This window comes from Populus nigra, chromosome 9 (genome assembly GCF_951802175.1).
Source record: "Populus nigra chromosome 9, ddPopNigr1.1, whole genome shotgun sequence".
NCBI lineage: Eukaryota > Viridiplantae > Streptophyta > Magnoliopsida > Malpighiales > Salicaceae > Populus > Populus nigra.
Genome location: NC_084860.1, coordinates 4,725,302 through 4,739,320, shown reverse-complemented (window position 1 = coordinate 4,739,320; position 14,019 = coordinate 4,725,302). Strand labels below are relative to the sequence as shown.

The following is a 14,019-nucleotide window of genomic DNA, read 5'->3' as shown; positions in this document are numbered from 1 at the left end:
TTTATTAGGATGTCTAATATGTTTTTTTTTAGGTTTTCTTGGTGAGAAAAGGGTTAAAAATAGGTTTTCTTTGTTAAATGGGTTAAAACTTAACTTTCTGGCTACCTTAGTGGTCGATGATCATATTAGAAGGCAACGTGTTATCTGTCAATGTGCACGACACATGATGTAACAACCCAAAATTTTTATAACACTTTTGAAAAATAAACAAGTATATATATATATATATATATATATATATATATATATTGTTTGCCTCACTGGACTATAATAAATTTATTGGTTGATATGTCTAATGAACTTAATACACATTGTGAATAACCCGCAAGAATTTGTTTTATACTAGGAATTTCTTGTGTCGTGGCTTTATCATAATGGTAATATATCCTGCAAAACTCATTATCTATGTTAGCTTTTAATTTTCAACTCAACAGGTATTCAAATCATATTAATGAAACGAATCATTAACCATATTTGCATTTTATTTCATTATGCTTAAAAGTACATTCATGCATAAACTAGATCTTTTAATCTCAGCCTTTCCAATATTTCACCTTTTATATCTCTTGTCCAGGGTCTTTCATTCATCACAAAATAAACCATTTAATCCTACAAGGCAATTGCATTATCTACTTAAAAATGACTACAAGAATATTAACAGAAAGAGTTATTCCTTTAAATTTCATCTCTCCATTTTTGTCGTTTAAAATGCTTGACTTTAGGATATCATCCCAACAATTTCATAACATTTCAAGTCAAACATGTTAATATCGTTGTTCTATGATTACCTTATATAATTACACAACTATTTAAGATTCAACAAGTTTACTTGTTACTAAATTTCATATAACTAGTAGATAGATAATTTCTAACTTTGGTAGTTCATTTACCATGGAATTAAAATTATCATAGCAAATTTTTCCTTACACAAACAATATCCTAGCAGTTCATGTCATGTTTACATTGAACAGAACAATTGGCAACCATTGGCCATATATAATCATCGCCACTGATAATAGAATTTCTTTTCACTATTATAATTGTCATTAAATCCATAACAAGTCAACAATCATACAATCCCACTTTTGACATAAATTATATTACACAAAACAACTAATATGATATTATACAATTATACAATAAATGGTTCTCATATTGTATCTATTATATTTTATCAAAATAATTTGAAATATAATATACATACATTATCAATACCCTCGGTTATACCATATCCCAAAAGTCAATGAATTTTTTTTATTATAATTTCTAATCCAACTTTTGAATCATACCATTATACCTTTTGTCATGAAAGTCATCTTCCATTTCACCACTTGGATTTATCGGTTTATCCTTCATTCTAAAAATATTAATACTATTGAAGAAAAACCATAAATTTAATTTGAATGGATTATTAAAAACTATAAGTACTTGAGTCATGTACGTTTAATATTATTATTAATATTATAAATATTATTATTTTTATTATTATTAAAAGAGCTTGACCTAAAAACTCTCCAGACCCATGTTACATGGGTTTGGCAAGGGTGTCAATCCCAAGTTACTTAGGTGTAGCTACGACGCTAGACCCAAGTAACATGGTTCTTGGGTGACCAGACCACAGAAATTTAGGTTTGACAAGTCCGCACTTCAGGAGATAGGATCTAGCAGGAGCGCCACACCCAAGTTACTTAGGTTTGGAAGGGGATGCTATACCCAAGGAACGTGAGTCTTTTTATTATTATTGTTATTATTATTAAATTTGAAAAAAACAATTATTACTATTGAAGAAAAATCATAGATTTGATTTGAGGGGTAAAATTAAAAATTATATGAACTTGGATTAGACATGTTTAATAATAATATTGATATTATTATTTTCATTATTAATAAATTTTAACTGACATTACAATAACAATTTATATCTTTTATTAATCGACTTACAAAGACATGTAGGCCATCTATCTAATTTATGACTAATCTTATTGTTTTTTTTTTATCAATTTTTTCTTTCATTTGGGATATAGAAGGCAACACAAGAACATAAAAACTTACTTTGTCTTATAAGACCTTCATTGAGGAGTTCATTGATTCTTATTTTACAATACTTAAGTAATTTTTAATTGATTTAAATATGTTATTTTTGTCATCAAAACCCTTTTTATACAGTAACTAGAGTATATAGTGTTTTCTGTTCCTAAAAGTATTTGAAAGATTAAAAAAAATTTTATTTTAAAATAATTCTTGAAATTGTTTGGTCAGAAATTTTTTATTTTTTTAATTTTTTATAATATACTTATTTTAATGAGTGTAAAATATAATGTTTTCTGTTCCTAAAAGTCTTTAAAAGTTTAGAACAAATTTTATTTTCAAATAATTCTTGAAATTGTTTGGTCAGAAATTTTATATTTTCTTTATTTTTTTATAATATACTTATTTTAATGAGTGTAAATGTTTTTTTGATACAAAAATTGATTTGTAAATTGACATGTTCCTAAAGATCCAATCCAATAAATAAATCTCATAAAAAAAATAACAATAAATAAATAAATAGCCAGACCGAGATGTTAGCTTTATTTCCACGCTGTCGTTCTGACTCTCAAAAGAAGCGTGGAGGTGTTTCCCCTCACCCCCTCACCCCCTCCGTTATTAGTTCTCACCGCTTCTTTCTTACTTTTTCCCTCTCATATTTTGAACCCACAATCGCTGCCAGACAAGTGAGAACCGAAAAGAAAGCAAGAAAATCAAAAGCAAAACGCACATCACAGGCTCACCGCCGAAACGTACAAGATGTTCGGCTTCTTTAAAGGAAGCGCCGACTCCTCTCCCCAGTCATCCTACTCTCAGTCGTCTTCTTCCTCCATGTCACCGTCTCCGTCGGCTCCTCCTGTCACCGGACCAGCTAGACCGATCCGACTTGTTTACTGCGATGAGAAAGGGAAGTTTCGGATGGATCCAGAAGCAGTGGCTACTCTCCAGCTTGTTAAGGAACCAATCGGTGTCGTTTCAGTCTGTGGTCGCGCTCGACAGGGAAAAAGCTTTATTTTGAATCAGGTAAGGGAATTGATTCTGGTTGTTTTATGCTGTTTGGTTGGTTGAAGATTGGGACTTTTAGGATTGCAATATGTTTAGGGATTTAATTGGAATGTAGTTAGGGTTTGGGTTGTGGAAAAGTTCAAAATTACAAAATGCAGTATTTGCGTCAGATGTTATGCACAATTCCTTTACCTAAGATGTACACTAGTAGATTTATCAATGAATGTCTACTGGAATTTTGTTTGTTGAAGCTTATTTTAGAGTTATTTGTTATGACATTCCATTTCTGCAACTGACCTCATGTATCAGTTATTAACTAAGAGGTGGACTTGTGTATTGTAGCTTATTGGCAGGAGTAGTGGATTTCAAGTAGCATCCACTCATCGGCCATGTACAAAAGGACTTTGGTTGTGGAGTGCACCGTTAAAGAGAACTGCCCTTGATGGAACTCAGTACAATCTCTTACTGTTAGACAGTGAAGGAATAGATGCTTATGATCAAACAGTAAGCGCATTTACTTTATCAGGATGAACTGATGATTGTTGTGCTGGTTTTATGTTTTAGCAGTTCAAGAATTGATGAAATGGCTAGTAATGAATTTTATTAATTGAAGAATTTGTTTTGTGTGATTCCTCCTTATTTATAATTTACACCATATCCTTTTTATATTCCCACACAGCTGCTCTTTTGGATCATTCAGTAATTGCTCAATTATTCATATTCTTGTGTTTTGTCAGCATGTTAACTTAATCTCTCATAAGCAAATTTCTTCTTTGACAGGGAACATACAGCACTCAGATATTCTCCTTAGCTGTCCTTCTATCTAGTATGTTCATTTACAATCAGGTAAGGGAAACTTATTCTGAGACCTTGGTCTTTTTTATTAACGTTTCTTGCTTGTTTGTAGTTGATGTTTCTTGAAAAATCTTTTTCATCATGTTATAATGCATTTCTGACATTCATGATTAATCTTCACTGTTCATATTGTCTCCTCTCTCCCTCTTTTCACTGTATTTTTATTCATTTTCCTATTTATGCTCTTCTATTTAGATGGGTGGTATAGATGAAGCAGCACTTGATCGACTCTCCCTTGTCACTCAAATGACAAAACATATTCGTGTTAGAGCTTCTGGTGGAAGAAGTTCAGCTTCTGAACTCGGGCAGTTCTCCCCAATTTTTGTTTGGCTTCTAAGGGTATTATTTTCCTGTTTTGTTTTGGAACTTTAACTTTTTAATTTTACATAAATCCCTCAAAATGGTTTTCCTGATTACCTTGCAGGATTTTTATCTGGATTTAGTTGAGGATAATAGGAGAATAACACCCCGTGACTATCTAGAGCTTGCTCTAAGGTCAGTTCAGGGAAATGGAAAAGACATAGCTGCTAAAAATGAGGTAAAAGTTAGTTTTTTTCTAACTGCATGTTTAACTTAGTGACACAGACTCTTTTGCAAAGGAGTCTCTATTTTGTCAGATATTTGGACAGGATTTTTTGAGATATCCTTTTTCTTAGCTTATCTTACCTGAGTTGTGCTGGATTTTTTTTTCTTTTTATGTTAAGAGGAGCTAATTATGCAATGGTAATGGTCATAGATTCGGGACTCAATTCGAGCTCTGTTTCCAGACAGAGAATGCTTCCCTCTTGTGCGGCCTTTGAACAATGAAAATGATCTACAGCATATGGATCAAATTTCGGTTAGTACCTTATGTGGTATACATGCTTCTTCCCTCATACACAAGCACACGCATTCTTATGTTTTCTTACTGGACTGTGTGAACTTAAGCCCTTTGTTTCCTATGCAGTTGGATAAACTAAGGCCTGAATTTAGAGCTGGGCTGGATGCATTGACAAAATTTGTTTTTGAGAGAACAAGGCCCAAGCAAATTGGCGCCACTGTAATGACAGGCCCAGTCCTTGTTGGCATTACAGAATCTTATCTAGAGGCTCTCAATAATGGTGCAGTACCAACAATATCTTCCTCATGGCAGGTATGCATCCTGCTTGGAACTCTTTTATCTTTTTGAAATCATGAAAGTGAATATAGCAGATGGCTGCTTGGATTCCTAGTCATCCCTCCCAACATTTTCTTCAATCATTCAGTGTACTCCTCTACAAACTGGTTCTAATCAGCATTGGGTACTGCAATAGTCCACATGTAACCTTCAAATATTCAATAAATTTCTTTAACCTATATGCTACTTTTTTTGGTTATCAGTATCAAGGTGGACAATTGTTTTCCCCAGGAAAATGTAATTAGATTGATTTACTTGTTCTGCATATCTAAAACTCAATTTCGATGAATCTGTCTACTCCTGCATGGACCTATATTATTTGAAAAAAAAGTGTTTTATTTTGTTAACTGATAGCTTGTTAACTCTATCAGTTTATATGTTCTTGGATTATTAGTTATTCTCTGAAAGCATAAATTATGCTAAATCTAAGGCCATCAATGTACTGAACATTGTCTCAAGATTATAAATGAGATTTAAGCTACTGTTCATAGATAAAATCAAATCCTGTCCTAAAAATGAATATTTAAATGATGAAAACAGTTGATCCACATGACCAGCTTATAATCTCTCTCGAAGTGTGGCTGACTGACTTGAAAGCAGGCAAGAGATAACAGATCATTGGCTCAAAAACCAAATGTTTTATATGAAAGTGTTTGTAATGATTTTTTTTTTAAATTATTCGATTACTAAACTGTTGTGAAGAATTTGGTAATTTCTAGTTGAATTTGGAGCAATATATAAGCATTTACATAAAGCCAACTGAATTTGCAAAGAAACCAAACTGCCATTTCTTCTTCCATGTTCCTTGCAGTTTATAGTCTTTCTTTTTAATATCTCAAGTCCCAGAAAGCAGAGGCAGAAGTGACAGCTAAAGTGTTGGCTGTGTGCGAAAGCACCAGCATATGTAATTTTCTAAAGAGTTGGAGTTCCATGGTTCTTTTTATTTACTGATATTATTATTGTTTACCGATATGGAAACAATATCTATATAGGTAAATGGGTCTAAGAATTTAAATATTCAAGAATACTTGGGCCTCATATATTCTTAAGGATCTTGCTTCTTTGTTGTCATCTTCAAGAAGTTGTGAATTGGAACAGGAAAAGGTCAATGGTTTTTTATCGCGCACGATTTGAATATGATAAGAGACAGATTCAACATATGGTTTGAATTTGTGATAGTGCAATTTTAATCAAACTATTGGGGGGAGAGAGATCTTGGTTTATTCCAACTCATAAAAATAACCAGATTGTATTAGCTGATAGATCCTGGATCCACATGCAGAATTGCAAACACACGTAAATATACATGATTCAAATTATTTGTAACAAACTAATATAAAACGGACAAATGGGATAAACAATAACTTTTACTCTCAAAAAATTCTTATTTTTTTTTCAAAAAGCAGGTGCAGTGATAATTTTCTTTTTTCATTTTTCTTCACCTCTAGTAATGTTGTGTTTCAGAGTGTTGAAGAAGCTGAGTGTAGGCGAGCATATGACGCTGCCACAGAAATTTATATGTCGAGTTTTGACCGTTCGAAGCCAACTGAGGAAGTAAGTGATGCTCATCCCCTACCTATTTGGTGATTTCTATCATATTCTAAGTCTGGCAACTGTAGGTTGTTTTGAGAGAATCACATGAAGAAGCTGTTCAAAAATCATTGGCTGCATTTAATGCTGCTGCTGTGGGGATTGGTTCAGCAAGGAAGAAATATGAAGAGCTTCTCCAGAAATTCTCCAGAAGAGCATTTGAGGTAATGAATATATTAAGAATGCTACAGTGAAATATTTAATCTAGCCTTGTATGATGGGTTATTGTATTCAGCCTTTTGTTTTAAAGGTGCTTAACTGCTTGTAACTGGAAAGTGTAGAGTAGATGATGAAAAAATTTGGAAAGTTGTGCAAAACAACATGGTAGGACATAAGAAACCAATTTCTTCAAATGACATCAACTTAGGCTATATGTTGGATTACTCAAGGGCATGAGGTGTAGGCCTTGAATCACTTCTATAATTTTATTTTATTTTAGTTTCTGAGAGTTAACTGTTTCGCAGGTAGAAGATTTATATCATATGCAGCAAAACCTCATTACTAGAAATAGTTATTGGTGACTTGATAACTTTTAATTAGATTTTCAATTGTTTTTTCTCTGTTCTAATAATCTAAAATTCTTAAACATTACAAAAAATATGCTACAAATTATTAGCTTGTCCTCATTTAAAATCCATTTATAGATGTTTATATTCTTATATATTTCCACTAGGCAGATATAATCTTCATTATGGTGCTGATATTTATGTGACTGGGTGGTTGGTTGGTGGTTTTTTGCCACACAGATACCTATTTGGATATGTACAAAAAAAGGGCCATGCTGCTATAGGAACTAGCTTTAGCGCAGCTATGAGACATTAAGCTTCTCTTTATGTGCCCATTTTGCAAGCATGTGTATTTCCTGTACAATGCCTAAATTGGTTACATAAAAGTGTGATAGCTTTGCTAAGAGAATTTTGAATCACCAGGATGAGTGAGAGTAAAATCTAAAATTTGAACTTTCTAGCCATAAACTATTAAGGTTACACACAGAAACCATGTAAACATTGCCTCATGGTCATACACAACAAAGAGACCGAACAAGCTAAAACATTTATCAAAGAGAAAAATAGCTATTGGACTTTTTTTTTCCTTTTGCATGTGCTCTAGGGTTGGGACAATTCCTAGGGTTTTGGTGGGTTTTATCTAATTGATGGCAGGGAAAATAGTTAAAATTGTGTAGATCATATGGTTGCCAAATTACTAAAGTTGTGATTCAAGTTATCTTCTGGTTAAAGCAGATGGTAGATTCTTTTCCATAAAAAAGGAGGTAGATTTTGTATAGGATTACTTGTTCCATGTTTGCGCACGTGCGTGTGGATTAAATATGGCTTCTGATGCAGGATTACAAGAGGAATGCATTTATGGAGGCAGACTTGAGATGTTCAAACACTATACAAAACATGGAAAAGAGACTGAGAGCAGCCTGTCATGCTTCTGATGCCAATGTTGATAACGTTGTGAAAGTAAGCATTTTTTTCAGTTGTATTATCAATTATAAGCTACCGGGGTATCCAAGTTTTGTTACTTGGACTCTACTTCTCTCTGTCTCTCATTAGAAGTTCTAATGATGTCTGAGTTTGTTAGATGCCTCAAGGTGAACAAGGTTTTTATTTGAAAAGTGGACATGATTGGTAAAATTAGAGAATGAAATTGCTTTCAATAGTTTTTAATGGGTCAATACAAGGTCTGGGTTAGTAGATGAATCCTTTTCATTTGTTCTTTCCTCTTTCAACTTTTCTGAAATTTTTTGAACTCTTATAGCTGTAAATCAGTGTGCATATAGAGATGTGCTATCCAGATGAGTCTTTGTCATTGAGACCTTGGGCCTACAGATGTGATTATTTGTCCATGTGATCAAGCCTGTGCCATCAAGGTAGATGTAGTATGAGTCTCTCAATTCCTCCTGCAGCACTCGCTGGGAAACTTATTTGAGATGGGCCTTGTCTCTAAATGAACCGGTTTCATATAATTATACTTTCTGATTTATTAAGATGTTGCTGAGAGAATTGTCAATGTGGAGTCGCTGGAGGAAACAAAATAGGAATTTTAGCATATGCTTTTAAGTGTTACTGTGATATTCAATGATTAACATGCCAAAGAAGCCAAGCTAGAAGAGCTATGATAGATTCATGCTTGAGCTGTCATTAGCAGCTGTAAATGTGTTTGTCATTGCCAAAAAGTTATTTAGTTACATTGGGGCCCCATTATGCATGGATAAAAAGAATATTGCCATAGAGATGAGGCGAGTTGCATTTCCCTTGCCTGAGGGACTTTGTTAGAAATGCACTTAAAATGATGTTCCAGATTCAAGTTGTGGTTTATTGCATTATATTGTGATTGAACTGGTTTGTGAATGTCGTGCAGGTCCTTGATGGTCTTTTATCTGAATATGAGACATCATGTCATGGTCCAGGGAAATGGCAGAAATTAGCGATGTTCCTACAACAAAGGTCTGTATATTTCTCTCCCTTTTGGTTGTTTATAAGGTTGCACTTTTTTATTGAAAAAGGAAAACTATTTTGTTCCCCAGTTTGGAAGGTCCAATACTTGACCTTGCAAAACGGCTAAATGATAAAATTGGATCCGAGAAGAGTTCTCTTGTGCTGAGATGTCGCTCAATGGAGGATAAAATGGCGTTACTTCACAAGCAACTAGAAGCTAGTGAGAAAGATAAGTCTGAATATATGAAGCGATATGATGAAGCTATTAATGAAAAGAAGAAGCTTGCTGATGATTATATGAGGCGCATAAATGATTTACAAAGTAATCGTAGTTCATTGGATGAGAGGTGTTCTAACTTGGTGAAAACATTGGATACTGCCAAGCAAGAAACATCCAACTGGAAAAGAAAACATGATCAGGTGTTATCAAAGCAGAAAGCTGATGAAGAGCAGGCAGCTTCAGAGATTGCAATTCTCAAGTCTCGGAGCAGCGCTGCTGAAGCAAGGTTGGCTGCTGCTCATGAACAAACCAGGTCAGCTGAAGAAGAGGCAGCAGAGTGGAAACGGAAGTATGACATTGCTGTAAGAGAGACAAAAGCCGCTTTAGAGAAGGCGGCGAATGTGCAAGGAAGAATTAATAAAGAAACACAACTGAGGGAAGATGCACTGCGCGAAGAATTTTCTGGCCGTTTGGTTGTGAAGGTAATTGTTCCTGACACAGGCATTTGTGCTTGTGCATACAAAACTCACTGTCATGTCTTTTATTTCAATGAATGAACGTAACCAGAAGAAAGGTTAATAATTTCTATATCAATGGATATGCAGGAAGATGAAATAAAGGAGAAGAATAGGAAGATAGAGCATGCGGAGCAGTGTTTGACAACCTTAAACATGGAGCTAAAGGTATGTTTCTTGGAACACCTGATTGTATCCCCCCACGCCAAAAATGCATGTGTGCATGCACTTTGGGTGAAATTAAACATCAACCAAAACCTTATGGTGGTAACAATTTGCACACTTGCATGGACGACAATTTAACTGTAAGAAGTCCTTTTGCAGGCTGCTGAGTCAAAAATGAAGAGTTATGATACTGAAATATCCTCCCTGAAGCTTGAAATCAAAGAGTTGGCTGAGAGACTGGAGACTGCAAATACTAAGGCCCAATCTTATGAGAAAGAAGCTAGGATTCTGGAACAAGAGAAGATCCATCTGGAGCAAAGGTACCGATCTGAGTTTGAGAGGTTTGCAGAAGTCCAGGAAAGGTGTAATCATGCTGAAAAAGAATGTAAGAGGGCTACAGAATTAGCTGATAAAGCAAGGACTGATGCAGTATCTGCACAAAAGGAAAAAAATGAGTTTCAGAAATTGGCAATGGAAAGATTAGCCCAAATTGAGAGGGCTCAGAGGCATATTGAAAGCTTGGATAGACAGAAAAATGATTTGGCTGGTGAACTTGAAAGTGTTCGTGTGTCGGAGATGGATGCTGTCTCGAAAGTTGCATTGCTAGAAGCTAGAGTTGAAGAAAGGGAGAAAGAAATAGAGTCACTTCTGAAATCAAACAATGTGGAGAGGGCTAGTACAGTTAAAGCACTTCAAGATCTTCTGGATGATGAACGGAAAGCCCACAGTGTTGCAAATAAAAGAGCTGAAGACTTCTCTCTTCAGTTGGAAGTAGCACGGGCTAAACTTGATTCCCTTCAACAGGAGTTTACTTCAGTTCGTCTGAATGAGTCAGCATTGGATGGCAAGCTTAAGGCTGCTTCCCATGGAAAACGAATTAGAACAGAAGATGTTGAAATGGGTGTAGGATCTGTTCAAGACACAGGCACAGATGACAAAAGAGTAAAGAAGAGGTCGAGGAGTACAACCAGCCCCGTAATGCTCACACAACCAGAAGATGGTGGTTCAGTGTTCAAGGGCAATGAGGATAATCAAAGTCAGCGAACGGACCAGGAAGATTATAGAAAGTTCACTATCCAGGAACTAAAGCAGGAACTTACAAAACATAATTATGGTGCTGAGATCCTCAAGTTGCGAAGTCACAACAAGAAAGACATCCTTGCATTATATGAGAAATATGTTCTCCAGAAGTCATGAGGGTTCCATCATAGACATGTAGAGATGGTCTGTGCGTCTACTGGGAGTGTTAATGAGTAGAACAGTGTGAGAATAAAGGTTATTTTAAGTTCTAAATGGTCTGGTTATCTGTAGATTCTCCTAGTATCAGTTCCAGCTAGCAAGGTAGAAAAATCATTCTGGTGTAACTACAGGATTTGTTCATCATGCTGCTTTGAGGGTGAGTTTTTTTTTTTTCCCTTGGTTAAATCTAATCCCCTGTAAGAAATATTTATTCAAGTTTGCGATCGATAGTTTGGGGTTCCTTGACAGCTTGTATGCTTGCAGCCCCTGTTGCTCATTTAACTCTAGGATATAAGATTATAGAGTGAACTTCATTACGATTTTGGTTTAGTTTTGATGTTCTTAAGTTTACATGTGTGTGTAGGAAACATGTTTTCTAATGGGGATTTTATCGTCTAGTTGGTGATGGTTTCCATTTGACCGACTTCCTCTTCTTTTCCTTTTTTATTTGTGTGAAAAAAAGTAAGAAATTCTGTATGAATTTGGCTGGAAATGATTTCAAAGTCTTGCAAAATTCTCTCCATATAATTTCTTATAAGGTTTTTTTGGGCCAATCCGATCACTGCAGTTTGCTGGTTCAGGGTTGTAAAATCGGAGTCGTTAAATATTAGCAGTTGTAGCAGTTGTGCTGCTATCCAACATGTTCCTCCAACATCATTGGAAGCCATCATGATATCATGGTCTATCTGTTCTTAATTTATTTCTTTAATGTTTATTTTAAAATATTAGTTTTTATAACTCAACAGAATGTCTCGCTTTCTTTTATAACTTTGCTCCATGATTTTCTTTTGGTTTCTTCAAATTATACGCACTGACGAAATTAACAATTGGACAGGCATTCGGACTTCCATCCAAATTTCAGAATTAGACTAATGGGTGGTGAAATCATACTCTTGTTGTCCAAAGAAGATGGAGAACTGGGCATGCTATCTTACACAATTGACTCTCCCGTGAACCATCCAATTGACTCCATGAATCCGATAGCTGTGCTCATCACTGATTATTTTTTTAGCAATTAACTAGTTTACTTCTCATGCTACTAATTTTTTTTTAAAATGTAAAAAAAATATTTAAATTCTAAATTTTTTTTAATATTATTATTAAACCAGCAAGTTAAACTTGAAACTCTCAACTCCAGTTCTTACCAAGTTCATATTTTCAATTAAATCACATGAGAGTTGTCTTGATGTGAACCAGTTGATTGAATGGGTTTCAACGTAAAAAAAAAAAAGAGACAAAAATAACATAAAAACAAAGACCAGATATGTGGATTTAAAGACAACCTGGATAACTGTTAGAAAGGAGTTTGACGTTTAAAAAGAAAATGAAGCTCACATCTTCTTTTTTTTAACATTAAAACGATGACGTATTGAATCGATTTCGATCAACCCGAGTTAACTCATCGAACTCGATACTTGGTTTGTGGATTTCAATGGGTTCAATAATATTTTTTTCATTTTAAATATATGATGAAAAAAATAAATATCAATTCAAAATCAACCCAATATTAAAAGATAAGATTTAAGAAAAAAAACTCAGAACATTCTAATATATTCGTATAATTAAATTAAAAAAAAAACTTAAAGAGTGCTCTATGTTTTCCTATGTTATCTAAGAGGAAACATTATAGATTTGCACAATGTTTTTTTTTTGTCTTTTTTTAGGTCACTTAACTTCTTTTTTTTCTTTCAATATGATCCTTCTACATTAACTACCAGATTTAACAGTTTAACCGATGAAAATTTCTGTCGGTATTTACATTAACAGTTCATCGGTATGTATGTTACTGGTGGACTCATCAACGAAAACAGTCCATCAGAAAAACTCTTTTTAATAATTTATGGATTGTCGGTGAGTTTGTAGGTAATAAGTATACTGATGGATTTACAGACAGACAAAGCACATCAAAAAAAATTATTTGCTTTATTCTGTCGGTAAATATAACATATCATCGACATAATACCATCTATAATTCCTTTAGTGCATTAACAATAACGATGACATTTACAATAATTCTTTTCTGACTCTCTGAAATATATTGACGGTCTAGTTCCGTTGGTAACCCCATCAGTAATAGTGACATTTGCAGTAATTCTTTTCCAACTCATTGAAATATACTGACAGAGCTGTGTCGTCGGTAACCCCATTAGTAATATTTTAAGAATATTTTTTAAAAAAATTAAATTGAACAGAAGTAGAAAAATAGTTAAAATAAAATAAATTAGTATAAAAATAAAAGATTTATTACAAGTTTAAACACTTATACATTCAAATATAATAAATCCAAAATAGAGGCAGCGTTGGAGGAGGAGGAGAAGGCTGGTCGTTGCTGAGATAATAAGGCCAATTAAGGGGTACACATGAACTACTCATCTATGATCTCATCTCCATTACCAATCGTTGGAGTACTTCATAATCAACAATGAGTTGTTTATATTTATCATTAAGATGGATCGTCCAATCCTGTACCTATTAATCTAACATTGTCGTAAACTCTGGAGTTTGAATGCTCAAAATCGATTGCAAGCATCCAATTGAAGCATTATGTGTCCACGTATCTCCTTTTTAAACAACTGTTATATGTATCTTGAAAAGAAAAAATAAATTCATCAAATTGAAGGAAATAATAACTGAAGAAAAAAAATGATTGAAAACCAACATACCATAAAGTGTTGAGCTCGGCTATTAACGAACTGCTGCATCTTTTTTTAGCAGTCATCGCTCCACATATACGTTTCAATAAAAAGCTTCATCGGGCTTGAATCGCGTCCAAGAATCATAGCTTGTAATAAAAAGAATGTC

General features: G+C 34.1%; 1 protein-coding gene across 1 annotated transcript; it reads left to right on the top strand.

The window, feature by feature from the left end:
- The first annotated feature begins 2,607 nt into the window (after positions 1-2,607).
- LOC133703116 (uncharacterized) lies at positions 2,608-11,547 on the top strand. The gene is made up of 14 exons (XM_062127545.1): positions 2,608-3,051; positions 3,376-3,537; positions 3,814-3,879; positions 4,084-4,227; positions 4,313-4,426; positions 4,625-4,726; positions 4,835-5,020; positions 6,509-6,598; positions 6,664-6,798; positions 7,978-8,100; positions 9,002-9,087; positions 9,168-9,780; positions 9,904-9,981; positions 10,138-11,547. Exons 1-14 carry the CDS (start codon positions 2,788-2,790, stop codon positions 11,173-11,175), a joined length of 3,201 nt encoding a protein of 1,066 aa, XP_061983529.1. The 5' UTR covers positions 2,608-2,787; the 3' UTR covers positions 11,176-11,547.
- The last annotated feature ends 2,472 nt before the right edge of the window (positions 11,548-14,019 follow it).

Bases quoted from the DNA above. Each gene is read 5' to 3' on its own strand.
- LOC133703116 (XM_062127545.1), top strand. From the start codon at position 2,788: ATGTTCGGCTTCTTTAAAGGAAGCGCCGACTCCTCTCCCCAGTCATCC. The intron at 4,727-4,834 runs GTTAGTACCTTA...TTTCCTATGCAG, and splicing joins AGCATATGGATCAAATTTCG to TTGGATAAACTAAGGCCTGA. The intron at 5,021-6,508 runs GTATGCATCCTG...GTTGTGTTTCAG, and splicing joins CAATATCTTCCTCATGGCAG to AGTGTTGAAGAAGCTGAGTG.